Source organism: Felis catus, chromosome D2, assembly GCF_018350175.1.
Source record: "Felis catus isolate Fca126 chromosome D2, F.catus_Fca126_mat1.0, whole genome shotgun sequence".
In the NCBI taxonomy this organism is placed as follows: Eukaryota; Metazoa; Chordata; class Mammalia; order Carnivora; family Felidae; genus Felis; species Felis catus.
In genome coordinates this window covers 25,031,557-25,053,344 of record NC_058378.1, presented here as the reverse complement: position 1 = coordinate 25,053,344, position 21,788 = coordinate 25,031,557, and the positions used below count along the sequence as shown (strand labels likewise).

The following is a 21,788-nucleotide window of genomic DNA, read 5'->3' as shown; positions in this document are numbered from 1 at the left end:
TTTCTAAAATATCAAGATTAGATAAAAAATGTAAAAATGAGATAAACCTGTATCCTACCATACTTATGATAAAATTATAATTTTGATTAGATGGATACCTGATATTTATATTATCATGACGTATAAACACTGTTTTTGGTTGCCTACTTACTATATATTGACTTAATCTGGGGGGAGATATTTTATATATTACATAGTAATGGTCCTGCATTTCCTTTATTTTGTTTCCAATGTACTTGTCACTAATTTAATTACAGAGTCCTCAAATTATGTGAAATATTTTTAGTACATTCAAGTATGTATATTAGGTATCCTATCCATTTTATCTTCTTTATGTAATCTTTTCTGGTGACTTTATATGTGGAATCTCCAGACCTCTTGTAATCTTGTTTTGCCATCATACTGGTATTTCTTTTTTTTCTTTTTCTTTTTTTTTTAAATTGGATTCTTATCCTGTATTCCATGTCTTGGTTTATTCTCTAATATTGGTGGAATATATCATTCATTAATCTCTTTAAAAAGTATTGCCTGCTGGGGCACCTGGCTAGCTCAGTTGGTAGAGTGCAGAACATGCAACTCTTGGCCTCAGGGTCATGAGTTCAAGGCCCATGTTGGGTATGTAGCCTACTTAAAAAAAGAGAAAAAAAAAAAGATTGCCTGTCTGCACATTTTTTGGTGGCCTGTTCATTTGAAAGGATCTATTTTTTTTTTTTTAAGATTTTATTTTTTCAAGTAATCTCTACATTCAACATCAGGCTTGAATTTACAACCCTGAGGTGAAGAGTCACATGCTGTACCGACTGAGCCAGCCACGCTCCCCGAAAGGATCTGTGTTTTAAGCTCAAACTTGACTCATATGTGAGTGGATATAGAATTCTAGATTAGAGATTGGAAGTGACTTTTCCTCAAAATTTTGAAAGCACTCATGTATTGTCTTCCAGATTCTGTTGTTGCTTTGAGAAGTCATGCAACTTTACTTTTTAATCTTTTATATGAAAGAAGTATGTGGGATCTTCTCTTTTAATTGTGCTTTGAAATTATACAATGACAATCCTAGATGTACATCTCTTCATCTGAATGCTTATTAGCTTTTTAGGAGTTACTTTTTAGTTTGGGAACTTTGAGTTTCAGTTCTGGGAAATCTTGAATTGTTTCTTTTTGTTTTTTTTTTTCCTCTCTCTCTTTTTTCCAGAACTTTTGTTTGGGATATGGGACCCCATTGGTCCCCTTTTTATCATATCTTTTCTCTCCTATATTGTATTTGTTCTGGTTAGTGGGGAAATTTTTACAAGTCTGTATTCTTTTTTTTAATGTTTTTATTTATTTTTGAGAGAGAGAGAAAGAGACAGAATATGAGTGGGGGAGGGGTAGAGAGAGAGGGAGACACAGAATCCAAAGCAGGCTTCAGGCTCTGAGCTGTAAGTACAGAGCCTGACTTAGAGCTGGAACTCACAAACTGTGAGATCATGACCTGACACAAAGTCAGATGCTTAACCAACTGAGCTACCCGGGCGCCCCTACAACTTTATATTGTAAACCTTCTATTGAGTTTTTTTCATTTCTTCCATCACAGTTTAATTTCCTAAAATGTTTTTGTTTTCCCGCAAAGTTATTTTTGATAACTTCCTATTTCTGTATTTTGATTGTTACATTTATCTTATTGAGAATATTAATATTAAGGTTTTGTTTTCTTCTCCCTTCAGAATCTTGTCGTCTTCCAGTTACTTTTTTCTCTATGTGTAATTTAGTTCCTGTGTTTTAAATTTGACATTTTCCTCACATGAAATATATGATGATTCTTTCTGACTACTCAGATTTAGTAGTTTAACACTTAAAAAATACATTGGGAACTCTGGGCCACATGAGCAAGTTTTGGTGACTGTATTTTATAGTTTGGAGATCATGCTGCTTTTTTAGGAAACACCTAATGTCTGTGTATTTAACTATGTTGTATGTTAAACTGCTCAAGTTTCCCAGAGGTATCTACCAATCTTTTCCTTCTCAAAGTTTGTACCTATTGAGGTAAACAAACAAAACTAGGTGTTGCAGGAGGGGTTTGGTTCTCAGCATATTTCAGAATGTAAACTTCCACTTGATTTTCCTGTCAGTAGTAATCTCTGCCTTCAGTTTGCTTTAATATATGCTCCTCTATTCAGAGACCCTGTAATAAATTACCTTTTTCTAGGAGAAAAACCTCCCTTTTCTACAAAGAGACAAAGGAGGCAGTTGCTAGCCATGAAGAGATCTGTGTGTCTAGCTGCTGCTTAAACAGACAGTATCATTCTTGGTAGCCCTACTTTCCTGTCAACCAATATTGAGCCATTGTCGGTTTCTGTCTTATAAATTGGAGTGTTTATCAGCTTTCCCAAATTTTGACCTTAGCTTAGCCTTCCTTTATTTCATGAAGTCGACTATCACTACTATTGCTATTATTTTAATATTAGTTGATTCTGCTCATTTTTCCAGTCTGTTGAAATTTTTTGGAATCTTAATTTTATCATCCAGTGTGTTATTTTCCTTTGCATCCTATTGAGTCAGCTTATCTTGATTGAAGTGTGAGGTTAGAGCCCTATGCACTACTTTTGAAGACATTCAATCAGTTTTACTTTAGTTCTTGGTTAATACTGTAAATTATGTTTTTTTAATCCAGCTATGAGTTTATATATTTTTTCTTTCATTCAAAAGTATATTCAGGATCTTTTTCTACAATATTATAATTTTAAAAATTTAGTGTATTAGTTACACTAGCCTCCCTAAAAAGAAGAACTTTATCAATGAAGAAAAAACTTAGGATCACTGTAGTGAAATAAAATTTGCTCTTGGTGTGACCTTTTTCTTTTTTAGTGCTTATAATCCAACTTGTAAATAATAATTTTTGTACTTTGGATATAGATCAATATAAATGGATTGTCAAGAGCCTTTTCAACTCAAGGGTCTTTCTTTGATAAATAATTTTCTTAAAAAAAAAGTTTCTCCATTTCCCAAACCAGTGCATTTTAGAACTTATTTTCCTATGATGTTTTACATATTACACACATTAGAGTTGCATGTCTAATTCAGTCCTGTAGACAGCAGTGTAGGCAAAAACTAATTTAAAAAGTTAGCTAGGTATTCTCTTACTGTCTTCTTTTCTCATTTCAACTTCATTTACTTTTTAACTATGTTTCTTCTACCTTTTCCAGTTTTCTACTATTCTCCTTGGTGGAGAAGATGGATGCAAAAGAGGAGGTGTGAGTAGTTCTTTATTCTCTCTGCATCTGTTAACATTACATCATCTTTCCCATGCAATATTCTTGTTTCTTCTTAGTTCGTCCTCTTACATTTATACAACCAATAGGCTTGTTTGGTTTTCCTTTGTATTACTTATAAAATTTAGTCTATTCTGCAATATTATAAATAAGGTTTATGATATTAATTCATATATATTAGTTACATTTCCCTCCTTCCATTATTTATATATGTCCTTTTAAAATCAGAAAACTCTGTAATAGCCATATTGTTTCACTCACTCATCAACTTCATTTATTCAGTACACTGACATTTATTAAATTCCCCAGGTATTTTAGGTCCTGAGAAATAAGATATTGATATTACTTTTACTAATAGAATTCATACTTTCATAGGTAATATCTCCCATTTCTTACTAGAATTATCCATATTTATACAATTAAAAACTGTAACTTTGCTTTTTGGCCTCCCATCCACATTGTTGAATACTCTCTTCCTTTTGAGTAGTGTGTGATATTGCAAAAGTAGACTCAGGTTTGAGTTCTGGCTCTGCCAAATGTTAACTGTGTGATATTGGAGAAATCACTCAGTCTTTCTGGGTTTTACCTCTCTCAACTATAAAATGTATGTAATATCTACTTTGTTGGGTGAATTGAGAGAATTTAGATGTAAAAATGAATTGAAAGAATGTATATACATATATTATGTAAAAATTGAATTTAAGGATCTGTACTGTTGTATTTTTATAAGGATTACTGTCTAGATATTTATTGCAATGCTTTTGAAATATGATTGTAAGTCTCTTTGGAAATAAGAACTATATCATATTGATCCTGATCCATTGCAACTAATAAATAGCAATGACTCATACTTTTGGATTGAATTTCCTAAAAAACAGACCTAGAACAAGTGTTAATGTAGTTGCTGTTTCTTTTCATATCTATGTACTGCCTCTTGGTCACAATTCTGATATAACAATGACAAATATGTGTGCACCTGACAGTATAACTTCAAAATACATGAAGCAAAATTTTACAGAAATATATAAATTACATATAGGCAACTTTACAGCCATAGTTGATAATTTTAACACTCTTCCCATAGCGTTGGTAGAACAACTACATAAAAAACCAGCAAAGACATTGAAGATTTGAAAAACATTATCATTCATCTTGATTTAATTGACATTTATATAGCACTACATTTCATGCTGTAATAATACATGTTATTTTCAAGTGCGCATGGTATATTCATCAAAAGAGACCATATGCTGGGTCATGAAACAATTCTAAATAAATTTAAAAGGAAATAATACAGGACTATTTTCTTGAACCATAGTGGAGTTAAATAAGAAATTAATAACAGTATGATGGCTATGGGAAAAATTCAAATGTTTGGGTATTAAACAGTACACTTCTAGACAATTTGTGGGTCAAAGAAGAAAACAAGGGAAATTAAACATCATTTTGAACTGAATGATAATGAAAATGCAGTATATCAGAATGTGTAGGTGCATCTTCAGGGTTGAGAGAGAAATTTATATCTTTAAATGCTTCTATTAGAAAAGAAGGAACCTGGGGTGCCTGGGTGGCTCAGTTGGTTAAGCGTCCGACTTCGGCTCAGGTCATGATCTCACGGTCTGTGAGTTCAAGCCCCGCGTCGGGCTCTGTGCTGACAGCTCAGAGCCTGGAGCCCATTTCAGATTCTGTGTCTCCCTCTCTCTCTGCCCCTCCCCTGTTTATACTCTGTCTCTCTCTGTCTGAAAAATAAATAAACGTTAAAAAATTAAAAAAAAAAAAGGAAAGAAGGAACCTAAAAATCAGTGACCCAAGGGTTTACCTTAAGAGAGAAAAAGAAATGCAAATAAAACCCAAACTAAGAACAAGGCAGGAAATAAAAATAAGATTAGATCAATGAAATAGCATGTAAATGTGAATAAAACTGCCCTTAGGTGATAATCTTCATCAGTCAGATTCTTTCTCCCCTCTCCTTTTTTTTTATATAAATTTTCTTAATATCTGAGTATTTTTGAGAGAGAGCGAGTGAGTGCACAAGCTGAGGAGGGGCAGGAGTGGGGGGAGGTAGGCAGAGGATCTGAAGCTGGCTCTGCTCTGAGATCATGGCTCTGCCGTGAGATCATGACCTGAGCTGAAGTCAGACCCCCAACTGACTGGGCTACCCAGGTGCTCCTCCCTGCACCCCCCCTTCTTTCAAATCAGCAACATATCCATTTGCTGAGACTGGAGGAATAGGCACTCTCTCACACATTGTCTATTGGAATACAAAATATTACAACCTTGTGTATTGGGAATTTGACAACATCTAGCTAAGTTAAATACTCATTTACTCTTTGATCTAGTAAATCTGCTAGGAATATATCTCAAACATAGATTGGCATAAATACAAAATGGCATGCACAAGGCTACATTCATTGTAGCACTGTCTAAATAACAAAAGACTGAAAGGACACGGTATTCATCAGTAGGTTTCTGACTGAATAAAGTGTGGTTCATTTACCCAATAGAGTATTTTATGGGTGTAAAAGCAAATGGGGAGCATCTTCTATGCCATGATGGCCAATACATATTATGCAGCAAAAGTAATAAGATATAGAAAAGTTCATAAAGAATGTTACTGTGTATCTAATTAAATATATTTGTGTGTGTGTACCTTTCTACTTTTATTTATGTTTTAAGAAGTTTTTAAAATTTTATTTTAAGTTTATTTATTTGGAGGGAGAGAGAGAACCCCAAGCAGGCTTCACACTGTCAGCACAGATCCCGATGCAGGGCTTGAACTCAAAAACCATGAGATCATGACCTGAGCCAGAACCAAGAGTTGTACACTTAACTGGCTGAGCCACCCAGCCACCCTGTCTACTTTTATTTTTTAAATTTAGGAATTAATAAAAAAAAAACTAACCCATTTTAGGGAACAAGGATAGAGGGAATAGCTAAAGTTCTATGAATATACAGTACCTTGTTTTCTAGGTATGATTTTGAAACTATGTAAATGTACATAATTCTAAAACAAGTTTTAATCATTAAAAAAAACACACACAAAAAAACCTAGGGGTGCCTGGGTGGCTCAGTTGGTTGAGCATCCATCTCTTGATTTTAGCTCAGGTCGTGGTCTCATGGTTCAGGAGATAGAACCCTGCATCGGAATCTGTGGAGAGTGCAGACCCTGCCTGGGATTCTCTCTCTTCTCTCTCTCTGCCCCTTCCCCCGTTTGCTCGCTCTCTCTCAAAATAAATAAACTTAAAAAACTAAAAGTGAAAGCAAAATGAAACAAAGAAGCCTAAGTGGTATAATTATAGGAAGGAACTATTTTAAATGACTTTAAGACAAGTAATTTGATTATACATGCCGGGTGGATTATACCCTGAAGATATAAGAACAATATAAAAACCTTATATGGTTTTCATTAATCATAGTGTTGGTATTATTATTCCTAAACTGTTGTATGTATATTGTACAACAAGGCAAATGAATTTGTGTTGGTGGCATTGTATAACAAGAATTACAGTATGGGAGAAGAAAGAAATAGAAATATAAGAACAACACAATTTTAAAAAAATACTATAGAATTTTTTCAGTATCAAGTCATACTAACTCTTATCACTATATAAGGTCTAGATAGATAAAATGACAAACCCAGGAGTAATGAGCACTCCTTAGAATCCAGACTGTTGTCTCTGAGTAATGCTGACTCCCGTTGAAAAGTACAATGTTCCGTGGGTATGTGGTTGGTTTCAGGTTTGGGTCAGGAGATGGATAAGATGATCCTGGAATATTTTGTTATACCAGAAGCAAGAAAGCTGTTAAAGACTACTAAGTCCGTGTCTAAAAGACTCAGAAACTAATTGAAGAGTCTCTCATTGGTCAAGATGGGAAAATTTGACACTAATAGAAATAACCAACTGCAGTTAATTTGAAGCATACTACATTTATTTAAATCCAAAAGTTTGTAATGATCCCTCCCCTAAAAAATGTGTTCTCATTGTTTAGCATTCTGGGAGGTTAGGATACCAACTCATTTTTTTTTTTAAACTCTTAAAAAACAAGCATTTATTCTTCCTTTTCTAAACAAACTACCTTTTGGAAACCAAGATTTGATGAGAATTTTCACTTAATAGGCACATTACAGATAGTAAATACTGAAGGAATGATAAAAGTAGAATGTCACTTTTTTGTAGCTCTCAATGAAATGTTGAATTTAGGCATTGTTCATCATTGGCTGTTATTATCACAGATACAAGGCAATATGTGTATGCCCCTTAATGAAAAACACAGTACCGTGTATGAGGTTGTCTTCTTTATCAATTCTGAATTTGATTAAGACTCTAACTTCGACAATTACAAAAAATTACGTGGACAGAGAAACATGTCTAAAAATGTCACAGGGGTATAGTCCACAAAATACAGATACTTGAAGACTACATGGGACAAGCGACTTCATTTCTTTAACAAAGAAGTTTCAGGAGGAAAAGAGGTAAATGAAACCTTATAGATAAAAAGAAATGTAAATTTCATGTCAATGAGTTGGAATATGTGGTACTACTATGATCTTAATTTGAACAAATGGAAAAGGAAAAAAAGGCCCATGCTGGGAAACTTGAATGCTGACTGATGGATTAATAATTTTTTTTTTTTTTAGTTGAAACAAGATTGACCATGAGATAAACATTGTTGAAGCTGGGTAATGGGCACATGGGAATCCATTATGTTATTGTCTCTACAAAAAAATTAGATTTTTCAAAATAGCTTTTCATATATAAGCATACCTCTCAGATATTGTGGGTTCAGTTCTAGATCACTACAGTAAAGTAGATACTGCAATAAAATGAATCCAATGAAGTTTTTGGTTTCCCAGTGCATATAAAAGTTATGTTTACTTTATAGTCTAGTAAGTGTGTAATAGCATTATGTCTTAAAAAAAAATGTGTTGCCTTAATTTTAAAACACTTTATTGCTAAAAAAATGCTTACCATCATGTGAGCTTTTAGGTAGTTATCTTTTTGCTGGTAGAGGGTCTTGCCTTGTTGATGGTTGCTGACTGATAGGTGGTGATTCCTGAAGGTTGGGTGACTGTGGCAATTTCTTAAGATAATGAAATTTGCTGCATTTATTGACCCTTCCAGGAGTGATTTCTCTAGCATGTGATATTGTTTGATAACAGTTTACTGATTGTAGAACTTCTTTCAGAATTGAAGTCCTCTCAAACCCTGCTGTTGTTTTCTTAACTAGGTTCATGAATACCCTAAATCCTTTGTTGTCATTTCAGTAATCTTCACAGCTTCTTCACCAGGAGTAATGTAACAACTCAAGAAACTACTTTGCTCATCCATAAAAAGCAACCCCTCATTCATTCAGTTTTATCAGGAGATTGCAGCAATTCAGTCCCATTTTCAGGTTTCCCTTGTAAGTTCTTTTTGTTTCTGCCACATCTGCAGTTAACTTCTTCAGGTGAAGTCTTGAGCCCCTCAAAGTCATCCATGAGGGTTGGAATCAACTTCTTCTAAACTCCTGTTAATGTTGATATTTTGACCTCTTTCCATAAATCACAGATGTATTTAATGGCATCTAGAATGGTGAATCCTTTCCAGAAGGTTTTCCATTTACTTGTTTAGATTCATGAGAGCAATCATCATCTGTGGCAGCTATAGCCTTATTAAATGTATTTCTTAAATAGTAAGACTTGAAAGTCAAAACGACTCCTGGATTTTATGTTAACAAGTATGAAAACAACATTAATCTGGTGTTTCTCCATTAGAGCTCTTGGATGACCAGGTTCATTGTCAGTGGGCAGTAACATTTTGAAGGGAAATTTTTTTCTGAGCAGTAGGTCTCAACGAGTGGGCTTAAAATACAGTAAACCATGTTGTAAACAGATGTGCTATCATCCAGGCTGTTCCATTTATAGAGCACAGGCAAAGTAGATTTAGCATAATTTTTAAGGACCCTAAGACTTTCAGAATGGTAAATGAGCATTGGCTTCAATTTAGTCACTAGCTGCATTAGCCCCTAACACGAATCAGCCTGTTCTTGGAACCTTCTGTAGCTATGAAAGTCTTAGATGGCATCTTTACCAATAGAAGGCTGTTTTGCTTTCATTGAAAATCTGTTGTTTAGTGTAGCCACCTTCCTTAATTATCTTAGCTAGATCATCTTTAAACTTGCCATATTCCTCTACATTAGTTCTTGCTGCTTCCTTTATCTTGTATTTTTTTCTTATGACTACTTAAACCTCACGAACCAACCTCTGCAAGCTTCAAACTTGTCTTCTGCAGTTTCCTCACTTCTCTCAGCCTTAATTAGAATTGAAGAGAGTTAGGGCCTTGCTCTGGATTAGGCTTTGGCTTAAGGGAATGTTGTAGCTGGTTTGATTTTCTATTCAGACCACTAAAACTTTCTTCGTATCTGCAATTAAGGAAGTTTTGCTCTATTATTAATGTGTTCACTGGAGTGGCATTTTTATTAATTTCCTTCAGGAACTTTTCCTTCGCATTCACAACTTGGCTGACTGGCACAGGAGGTCTAGCTTTTGGCCTGTGTTGGTTTTTGGCTTTCTAGCTAAGCTTAATCACTTCAAACTTTTGATTTAAAGTGAGAGGTGAGGGGCGCCTGGGTAGCTCAGTTGGTTAAGTGTCCTACTTCTGCTCAGGTCATGATCTCACAGTTTGTGAGTTCGAGCCCCGCGTCAGGCTCTGTGCTGACAGCTCAGAGCCTGGAGCTTGTTTCAGATTCTGTGTCTCCCTTTCTCTCTGACCTTTCCCCATTCATGCTTTGTCTCTCTCTGTCTCAAAAATTAATAAACGTTAAAAAATAAAAATAAAGTGAGAGGTGAGTGACGTCTTTTCACTTGAACAGTTAGAGGCCATTGCCGGATTATTATTTGGCCTAATTTGAGTATTATTGTGTCTCAGGGAATAGGGGGACCTGAAGAGAGGGAGAGAGATAGGGAAATGGCTGGTTGGTGGAGTGCTCAGAACCTACAAGACATTTATTATGTTTGCTGTTTTATATGGTGTGAGTTTGTGGTGCCCCAAAACTGTTAATGCTAGTGACATCAAAGGTCACTTACCACAGGTCGCCATAACAAATACAATACTAATGAAAAAGTTAGAAATATTGAGACAATTACCAAAATGTGACAGAGATGTGAAGTGAGCAAATGCTGTTGGAAAAATGACATCAGTAGACTTGTTCTTGCTCAGGGTTGCCACAAACCTTCACTTTTGCTTTACAAAAAAAAAAAAAAAAAAAAAAAAAAAAAAAAGCAATATGTGTGAAGTACAATAAAGTGAAGTGTAATAAAATGAGGTATATGCCTATATGTATATAAAATTGGAGGCATTAATCCAGCATACTAAATAATTGACGAATTGTTTATGAATTTATATTTGTAGATTTCACTCTATTGTGGTAAAGACCCATTGATTAAAAGGTGATATCAGGGGCTTTTGGGTGGCTCAGTTGGTTAAGCTTCGACTTTGGCTCAGGTCATGACCTCGTGGTTCCTGGGTTTGAGCTGACAGCTCAGAACCTGGAGCCTGCTCTGTCTCCCTTTCTCTGCCCCTCCCCCGCTCATGTTCTGTTTCTCAAAAATAAACATTAATAAAAATAAGTAAATGAAAGGTGAGATCAGTAAATAGTAGTGATTTTCATTTGAAGGACTTTGTGTTGTTTATTAAATTCATGAATTACAGTTGACCTAATAAGAATAAGAGATCAGAGCAATTCCTGTTAATAAGGTTTGATAGAAGGAAACACTCATTCCATGAATTTGATTGCTGAAAAAATGTGTACATTTAGATCCAGTTTTGTAAAGTCTTTCTTCAACTAAGAATAGAAATTTTATGAAATGGAGATATAGTATACATTCCAGCTGTCTCCTACCCCCTGCATAACCCCCCAATCCTAGGGTAAGTCCTGAGGTATATTAGAAGACATACTTAATACTTTGTGCTTCAGTGCCCCCTTGTGCCTATTATGAAAAGTCACCATTAATTTCTCATGGAAAAATTGATATACATTCTAAGAGCTCCCTGGAAATAGAACATTTGCAAGCTTAGAGATAGGGTTCCATATTCTAAACTTTCTGGGACCCAAGATTTATGTCCTGCTTCTCTGTTAATATATTCTCTTCCCACCAAAGCTGCTTCATTAACAATTATATGGCATTTAGGGAGTGAATAGTATATGTATATTTAATCTTAGTTTTCAGTGTTTTTATTTATTGTTCAGTGATTTTATATGTCTTTCCTCACCCTTACCTCTATTCCCACATTTTCCTTTTAAAAGCAAAAAGGAGGGAAAGCTGAAAGCGGATATGTCAGAGGACTCCCTAACTGGGGTTTTTCCTTCCTTTCTCTCAAGGAAAAAATCCTGGAATCAACCTGTGCCATGATAATGTGGTATAATTATAGAAATTTTTGCCCTACCAACATACTAGGAGGTGGCCTACATTTGAGATTGCTATTTCATTCTTCTATCTTTTACCCTAAAAAGCATATGAGACTTTATAGGGGCGCCTGGGTGGCTCAGTCAGTTAAGTGTCCACCTTCAGCTCAGGTCATGATCTTACAGTCCATGGGTTCGAGCTCCACATGGGGCTCTGTGCTGACAGCTCAGAATCTGCAGCCTGCTTTGGATTCTGTGCCTCCCTCCCTTTCTTTGCCCCTCCCTTGCTCATGCTGTCTCTCTCTCTCAAAAATAAATAAACATTAAAAATTAAAAAGAAAAGAAAAAAGGAAGAAAGAAGGAAAAGAAAGGGAAATAAAGAAGAAAAAAAAGGTTTGGGGTGCCTGGGTGGCTCAGTCAGTTAAGTGTCCAACTTTAGCTCAGGTCATGATCTTATAGTTTGTGAGTTCAAGCTCTGCATCAGGCTCTGTGCTGACAGCTCGGAGCCTGGAGCCTGCTTTGGATTCTGTGTCTCCCTCTCTCTCTGCCTCTCCCCTGCTTACATTCTGTTTCTCTCTCTTTCTCAAAAATAAATAAACATTAAAAAATTTTTTTAAATGCTCCTAGGAATTGGAATTATATTTACATTATGGGAGCTTATGCATTTGACCTCTTTTCTGTAGAAACAGTATATCCTTAGCATAATCTCTAATCATGCCTCAAAAGATCAAAATCAGAATTTGAGATTTTTTCTAAATAAATTATGTTGGGGATTTATTAACAAGCATTTGTAATATTCAGGACTTTGCATTTAACTTGGATTTTTCTTCCTCAGATTGTTTTTTGGTTGCTGTCCCACTCCTTTAAACTCTTTTCGTTGCATCCTCATGCCTTCAGATTTGTAAACTACTCCCCAGGTATCCCTTTTTTCTTATATAGAAAAGCTCTATTTATTGATTTTACTCCCGTGCTTTAAAAGCATTCTCAGAATTTGAGATTCTGGAAGGCTCTTTCCTTCTTGTTTGGTCAGGCTGCTTCACTCCTTCACTTTTTCAAATGTCTAGAAATTACTGTTTTGTCTGTCAAGCCACCTTATGCTAAGAAAGAACTGAACTTGATGGTTTTCCTCCTCCTGAGCCATTCAGCAGTTCTTAGTTTGTTAGGTGGTGCTACTGAAAAAAGAGAAGTCTAAACTTAGGTGTTTTCATGTGTGTATCATTATTTACATAATTGCCCAAAAGCTGTTAAGTTGCTTAATTTCTCTATGCCTTAGTATTTCCTTCTGTAAAACCTTGCCTGACAAATTGTAAGTACTCCCAATGACAGTTTATGCTTCCATTACTGTTGTTATGGACTCAGTACTTCGTATTACAAAATTCTAACCCCCATTGTGATGGTATCTGGGATGGGTGTTTGGGAGATAATTAGGGTTAGGAGGGAGGGGCCTCTCATGATTGAATTAGTGCCTTAATAAGAGACAGCAGAGAGCTTCTCTCTCTCCCCACTTCCAAGAAGAAAAGGTTATGTGAGCACAAACTGAGAAGACAACTTGTCTGCAACCTAAGGAGAAAGTCCTCTCCATGAACCCACCACGCTGGCACCTTGAATTCAGACAGCTTCTGAAACTCTGAGAAAATAAATTTCTCTTCTTTAAGCCAACCCAATATATGATGTTTTGTTATGACTGCCCAAGCCGAATAAGACAATCATCATCATCAATGATATTACATTAAATACTATATATAATTTATTTAAAAGATAGCAGTGTGTATATATATATATATATACACATATATATCCATATATATGTGTATATATATATATATATATATATATTGATTTTGTAATAAAATAGGAACTTTGGTGACAGGTCAGGAATATAATTCTTTTCGTTAGATGTAAAGAAGGTAATTGAAACTTAAACATCTTTGAATAGTTTGTAATTCTTGATACATCTTATTGTTCACCAAGTAGTCTTGTAAAAAGTTATTAGGCAAGTGATTCGTAGAAAGGAGTTCACATTATGGATATTGAAATCAAAATTTAGTCTCTCTTTTTAATTTTGCTGCTTATATCTTCATATGACCATCACTTCCCATTTTTGCCCTTACCCCTCCCCCCCCCCCCCCCCCCCCCCCCCAAGAATCTAACTTACAGACTCAGTGTGGAAAATCTCAGGGCCATTTTAAGTGTGTGGTCTTCGACCTTTAAGCCGAAAAGGAATCACCTATTCAAACTTTATATTCAGTAATTTATCATATGCTGTGTATATGCTTTGGGGACTATGCTGCTATGACTGTTAGGCCTCTTATGAGCTATTTCAGTGTTTTCATTGACTCCATCATTTATTAGTTGCTTGGCCTTGGGCAAGTAATTTCTATATTTTAGCTTCCACATTTTGAAAAGTTGTTAATAATACCTATTTACTGGGTATATGTAATGATCAAATAGCTTAATATACGTACCTGGCATATAGTAGGCACTATTCACATGTTAGCTGGGTTTTTTTCTTTTATTGTAGTCATTGGTATTATTTTTGTTACCATTATCAACAATACTAGTTATCTTATAGGTGGTTGTGTGATGATCAAATGATTTAATATATGTGCCTGGCAAAAATTAAACACTGTAGAAATGTTAGATGTTTTTATTGTTACTGGTATTGCCTTAATTACCATTATCAATAATAAGTTTGAATGCCCCTTGGGAGATGAAAGATTATCCCTGTGATCTCCAGACTTTACAACTTTTAGAACCTAGACTTATATGCCATCATATGTACTTTAATTTCACTTGTTATGATTATCATTCTAGTAATATATTGGTGTGAATACATACTGGATTCCTCTATAGAATTGTACTTACATTTTTATTTCACCACGACAAATTTAATATAACTACATAAAATGCAAGATTTAGTTATTAAAAAGTTAAATTACACCTGCTAGGATGACTATAATAAAAAATAAAAAGAAAATAGCAAGTGTTGGCAAGGATGTGGAGAGATTGGAACTCTCATAGATTGCTGATGGAAGTGCAAAGTAGTGCAGCTACTGTGTAGAATAGTTTATTGGTTCTTCAGAAAGTTAAACATAGAATTTACCATATGATTCAACAATTCCACGTTTAGATATATACCCCCAAATAGTTGAAAACAGGAAGTCAGGGAAATATGCCAGTTTTCACTGCTACATTATTCATAACGGCCAAAATGTAAAAACAACCCAAGTGTGGGGCGCCTGGGTGGCGCAGTTGGTTAAGCGTCCAACTTCAGCCAGGTCACGATCTCGCGGTCCGTGAGTTCAAGCCCCGCGTCAGGCTCTGGGCTGATGGCTCAGAGCCTGGATCCTGTTTCCGATTCTGTGTCTCCCTCTCTCTCTGCCCCTCCCCCGTTCATGCTCTGTCTCTCTCTGTCCCAAATAAATAAATAAACGTTGAAAAAAAAAAAAAAAACAACCCAAGCGTTTATCAGATCAATGAATAAAATGTGGCATATACATGTAATAGAATATTATTCAGCCATAAAAAGGAATGAAGTTCTGATATATGTTATAACATGGATGAACCTTGAAAACATTCTGCTAAGTTAAATATTCCAGACGCAAAGGGACAAACAGTGTATGTTTCCATTTATATGAAATATGCAGAATAGGCAAATTCATATATCTGAAAGTAAGTTTAGAGGTTACCAAAGGACTGGGGAAGAGGGTAAGGGGATTTATTGCTTAACAGATAAAAAGGTTCTATAACATTTTGAGTGTAATACCACTGAATTGTATGCTTAAAAAATGCCTGAAATGGCAAGTTTTATGTTATATATGTTTCATCACAATAAAAATATTACTTAGTTGAACTTTAGTTTTGTTTGGATAAGCATTTCTAATTAACGATGTGAATGGCAAATAAATGTCCTTTGTTAACATGTTTGAAAGACCTTTTCTCCTCTGTACTTGGGAGTCAGAGAAAGGATGGGTGCTGCTTACCTATTTAAAGATACATAATTCTTTTTTGTTGTTATTATTTTTAAAAATGTTTTAAATTTACATCCAAGTTAGTTAGCATATCGTGCAACAATGATTTCAGGGGTAGAATCCTTAATGGCCCTTACCCATTTTGCCCGTCCCCCACCTCCCACAACTCCTCTAGTAACCCTCTGTTTGTTCTCCATATTTAAGAGTCTCTTATGTTCTGTCCCCCTCCGTTTTTATATTGTTGCTTCCCTTCCTTTGTGTTCATCTGTTCTGTGTCTTACAGTGCTCATATGAGTGAAGTCATATATTTGTCTTTTTGTGACTAATTTCGCTTAGCATAATACCCTCTACTTCCATCCATGTAGTTGCAAATGACAAGATTTCATTCTTTTTGATTGCCGAGTAATACTCCATTGTGTGTGTGAGTGTGTGTGTGTGTGTGTGTGTACACACACACACACACACCACATAAATATACATAATTCTTATTGCCCTAAGGTCTTTAGAGAGAATTATGGGGAGCTATGGTTTCCAGAGAGCGTGTAGCTACCTTCCTTATATTTAATGGAAACAGCCAGTAGAACAAAAATCCAGCTTTTTATATCTAGTCACTAACCTCCTTCCCTTGCCCCACGTAAAGTAGAATGAGACCTAGGTCAAGGTAAATGCTTCTTAAGCCTCCAAAGGATGTCTGTCCTTTATTCTATTTGCTTCTTTTCATCTTTTGAGGCTTTTTCTAGATTGCTGCTGCAAGGTTTGCAGCCTTGTGCCTATTAAAGGTTTTTCTCTTCACAGACATGGATGGGATTGGGATCTTCCACTCTAGTGTTTGGATCTTTGATGTTTACTATTTAGGACTATTCAGAGATGTTTGTGCTTGCTTCTGAAGTTTTGGCTATGCAGCTGATAAGTAAGTAAGTGACCTCTGAATAAATGAAGAATATGGTCCGTGCATTCCTGAAATCAGATTACTGTGAAATATATGCCAATTTATAGCACCTACGCTGTGTAGGCCCCTTTTGTATTTTGGGGCTCTCCATGTACTCATAAAGTCAAATGGTGTTGATTTTTATAACTAAAGGAGTCTCTAACACCTTCTGAAAATGTTAAGAAAATTTTAAATCTTAATCTTAGGGCAGAATCATTAATTCAGAAGCCACTTCTATTGTTTCAAATTGTTTATACCTTGGATTATACCAGAATGTTTCCCAGGTTTAATTTCAAACTTTTAGTTCATTATTTTTTAAGATCAACCAATTAAAAAAAAAAGAGCAACTAGTTTCTTTAGAATAATTCTTAGAATTGTTGATTATTGCTCAATGCACTACTTCTGCTTAAGCTTGGGCTAGTTCATATGGGTGCCTTTTATCTTTTTTTCTTTTTTAAGTTCATTTATTTATTTTGAGAGAGAGCCGGGGAGAGGGGCAGAGGGAGAGAGGGAGAGAGAGAATCTCAGGCAGGCTGTGCACTGTCAGCACACAGCCTGATGTGCGGCTCGAACTCATGAACCATGAGATCATGACCTGAGTTGAAACCAAGAGTTTAGGGGAGCCTGGGTGGCTCAGTCGGTTGAGCATCCGACTTCAGCTCAGGTCATGATCTCACAGTTCGTGAGTTCAAGCCCCGCATCGGGCTTTGTGCTGACAGCTCAGAGCCTGGAGCCTGCTTCGGATTCTGTGTCTCCCTCTCTCTCTGCCCCTAACCCACTCACATTCTGTCTCTGTCTCTCTCAAAAATAAACAAACATTAAAAAAAAAAAAAGAATCCAAGAGTTTGATGCTCAACCAACTGAGCCACCCAGGCACCCTTTGGTGCCTATTAATTTTGACCGTTTTAATTTAACAAATGATTTTAATTTTATTTAGTTTTCAGAATCTTTTCCAAACCCTGTAAAACTTAAGTGTGATTCTAAGCCATTCATAATAGCATTACTTAAAGTGTGTCAATTTATCATATTTTCTCTATTTGATTACTTTTATATAAAATACCCACTTGCAGTTTGTCTTTTATAATAAATATGCTTTATTTTTTAGAGCGGGAGTTAATTTAATCTGTCATATTTTTAATTTGATAATCTGATTTCTAACATGTATGAACTTTAGGCCATGGTTAAATGTTTCTGGTTTTGTGAAAGCATAGGACAGTGTTTATGTTCTCATTGAAAAAGTTTTGGAGTTTACTGTACTATATTCTAAACCCCATAAATTTTGTATCGTATTTTAAATTTTTGAGTATTTGGACAGCAATGACCAGATTTTGGACATCTCTTCCCCCCCCCCCCCCCGCGTTTGTTATCCACCAAATTCTTTATATAGATTTGTAGATAGGTGAATTTTCTGGAAAAACTAGTCCATTTTTTCCTATATTGCTATTTTATAGAGCAATATTCTGTTAGGTATCTCATAATGAAGATTTTATGGACAAATAAATTGGGGGAAATTTCATGGTGTAAAACTCTTATCAATAATGCACAGGGAACATTGGCATCATTAAAAGCCTTGAGACGACCGACCCCTGATAAAGTGAGACATTTGTGACTTATTAGTTTGTGATTGTTCATAGCTTGTTTGGTTTCCCTAATGTTTATTTATATACAAACAAATGACATTTCTATATTGGGGTGCCTGAGTGGCTCAGTTGGTTAAGCATCCAACTCTTGATCTGGCTCAGTTGGTAAGATTGAGCCCCGCATTGGGTTCTATACTAACAGTGCGGAGCCTGCGGTTCTCTTCCTCTCTCTCTGCCCCTCTCACACTTGTGCGCACACACACACACACACTCTCTCTCTCAAAATAAATAAACTTTAAAAAGAAAAAAAATGAAATGACATTTCTATAATGTGGACTATAATTTGAGGAATGCTAATACATAGTTCAGTGCTTTTATTTTTAACACAAAAGATTCTTTAGAGTCTAGAGGTTTTAGCACATGGTTGGTTGTTGCTTTTGGCAGAACCAATCCTAGGAACTCTTCACAGTTCTCACATGACATCATGTAGGTCACGCTTATTTTTAGGTGCATAAGAAGGTGAGGCTCATCATGCACCACGTTGGTATGATAATATTGATACCAAGGTAAAAATAACTAAATTTGCTTTTATCATTTGATTTAACAGGGACAATAGTGTAATTTTAAATTTCTTTATAAATATAAGTGAAAAGAGCATATTGTGAGAGGATACAAGCTTTCTTAGTCATTGGTCATTGTTTTACTTATAGTTCTAGAAAAATAAGGGATTCTCCTAGGAGCTTTCAAAAATTTTGTGATCATTATTGATAAATTTTAATTCCCAAAATGTTCCATCATACCAATCTGAATATTTTTTCAAATTGGTACATTAGTAGAGTTTTATATAGCAAATATCTTTACTATTCCTGCTTTATTTCCCAAATTAAGTGTGTAATTTTGCAGATAGATTTTGGCTTATTTGGAGGCCCTAAAATAAAGTGGCAGAGCTGAAAGTACAATTTAGACAAAAATAATAACTCTGAGCTTTAATATGCTATTATTTTGATATATGTAAGTTGAATATAGGTCTCCAGACCAAGGGACCATAATCTATTTGCCACATTCAAGCAATCAACCCATGAAGTAGAAAAGAGACATTCTTCATTTAGATGATACTTGTGTTTGAAAAGTTTAAAGGTTACATTATTTTTAATGGGCCATATAGCAGAAACTGCATCGCATGACTACTGCTTATACTTTTTTCATCTTGCTAGTGATCCCTTTGACAGTCTGACTGCTTTTCTTCTGTTGCCTGTTACTGTGCACATATAAAACTGAGAATTTGTGCGTGTTGAGATCTGTTGTAGAAGACATGTATTAAAAGAGATATGTGACAGTCTTTTAATTATCTAGTGACCAGTTCTTAGAAATCACTGTTTTATATCTTGGGCTAAAAACTGCATTTACCACATATTTATTATGAAGTAATTATTTTTAATGACTATTTTGCTTAGCCTCTTTCTCACATCATATTCACTCATGGTAATTACCACAATGTCCACAGCTGTTAACTCTTGATGTATGTCTCTCATTTCTGAATTCTTCGTGTTCACAATGATAGGCTCTAATATGCAATCAGAAGTGTGTAGTGAGTGAAATTTTCCTTTTCTTTTTCTTCATAATTATGCATGCAGCGATTAATTAGTAAATGAAGCAACTGTATTCATATTGCATGTAGGAACTTTCCTTCCTTCCTCCCCCACCCCCCTTTTTGCAAATTAGCCATTTAATTGCACTCATGATATGTTTCACATGGTGCTGGGTAGTCAGAAACATTTACTGAGCACTTTAGTTTGTTAGGCACCATGCTAGGTACTAGAGATGCAAAAAAAAAAAAAAAAGGCGAACTAATCCTTGCCCTCAGGGATCTTGTAGTTTTAGTTATTAAGATAGGAAAATAAGCAGACAGAAGGACCCAATAGAGGTGAATGAGGAGGGAGTCAATATAAAGTAACATATAAGTAGAGGTGCCTGGGTGGCTCAGTCAGCTAAGCCCCTGACTCTTGATTTCGACACAGGTCAGATCTCACAGTTTGTGAGTTCCAGCCCTGCGTTGAACTCTGCGTTCACTATGTGAAGCCTGCTTCGGATCCTATGTCCCTGTCTTTCTGGCCCTCTCCCGCTCACGCACACTCTCACTCTCTCTCCCTGTCTCTCAAAAGTACACGTTAAAAACATATAACATATAATTAAACAACCAAGTATGTACAGTGTTTATATACGTTAGGTTTGCAGATTGATGGAAAAAAACTGTGTCTCTCCAAACCTCACCCTACAAACATACCAATACATCATAAGTCTAGATTACTTATTTGGTTAGCCAAGATACAAAATCGTATCTGCATTGGTTCAGAAAATCCAATATGGGCACTGATCATCCCTGCATGTTCTTGTGAGATATACCAAGAATGGAAAAACCTGACCACTCTTTACCAGGGCCATTTCTTAGAGTTGTGAGCAGCAATGAAGGGTGAGGTAATAACTTCAACAGCAGGCTTGCTTCTACTTATTATAAAAGCTGGGGTGGGGGAGTGCCTGGGTGGCTCAATCAGTCAAACCTCAGACTCTTGATCTCAGCTCAGAACTTGATCCCAGGGTTGTGAGTCCAAGCCATGCATTGGGCACTGCATTGGGCTCCATGCTGGGTGTGAAGCCTACTTAAAAAAACTTTTCTTCCTTAGGGATGCCTGGGTGGCTCAGTTGGTTAAGCGTCTGACTCTTCATTCCAGCTCATGATCTCATGGTTTGTAAGTTCGAGCCCCATGTTGGGCCCTGCACTGACAGCACAGAGCCTGCTTGAGATTCTCTCCCTCCCTCCCTCCCTCCCTCCCTCTCTCTCTCCCTCTCTCCCTCCCTCTCTCCCTCCTTCTCCCCCTCTCCCTCCTTCTCCCCCTCTCCCTCCTTCTCCCCCTCTCCCTCCCTCTCCCCCTCTCCCTCCCTCTCCCCCTCTCCCTCCCTCTCCCCCTCTCCCTCCCTCTCCCTCTCCCTCCCCCTCTCCCTCCCCGTCTCCCTCTCTCTCCCCCTCTCCCTCCTTCTCCCCCTCTCCCTCCCTCTCCCCCTCTCCCTCCCTCCCCCTCACTCCCTCTCCCTCTCTCTCTGCCCTCCCCCCTCACATATGCATGCAACACTCACACGATCAGCATTCCTCTCCTATGGCACAACTCTCTGTGTGCACAGGTGTTCATCCTTTGGTGCTTGGCAACCTTTCCATGGGTCTTGGGAGGCATGAGGAGCCAGCACAAGCAGCACACTGGTATTTTGCTTTAAGTAATAAGTAGGTTTTGCTTTAAGTAATAAAGTCCTAGGGGGTCTCATGTATTTTGCCAGAATCCATGTAACAATAATAGGCTAGCTTATTAGTGTCTGTCTATCTATGTATGTATTGACATTCAAACGCTTCACTGTCCTGATAATATGAAGGTAAGTTTGCTACACAGCAAAGGAAAAGAATTTCATTTCCTTTTGTCCCCAGGGTCCTAGCAGATTCCCAAAAGTCTGTGATACTGTCCATGCAAGATAAACTATGAGTTTAGAAAGTTCACTCCATGCTGAAAATTTTAATTTTATATCAAAGACTTTGCATCTGGAAGAATTTACATTGAATTTATGCCCTTTAGATATGGAAATGTTTAAAACCATGGCTCTTTAGGTTTTTGATGGAAATATTTTGTCAACA

At 36.2% G+C, this 21,788-nt stretch overlaps 1 protein-coding gene across 5 annotated transcripts in view; it reads left to right on the top strand.

The window, feature by feature from the left end:
* JMJD1C (jumonji domain containing 1C) overlaps positions 1-21,788 on the top strand; it is a 265,588-nt gene that overhangs the window by 42,443 nt on the left and 201,357 nt on the right. For 4 of the 5 annotated variants that reach the window (XM_045040031.1, XM_045040029.1, XM_045040039.1 and 1 more), the window contains exon 2: positions 3,183-3,230. The exons of the other annotated variant lie outside the window; for it this stretch is intronic. In XM_045040031.1, the coding sequence (XP_044895966.1) occupies positions 3,183-3,230 (48 nt within the window). The remainder of the gene's footprint in view (positions 1-3,182; positions 3,231-21,788) is intronic. 5 annotated transcript variants of the gene reach the window in all.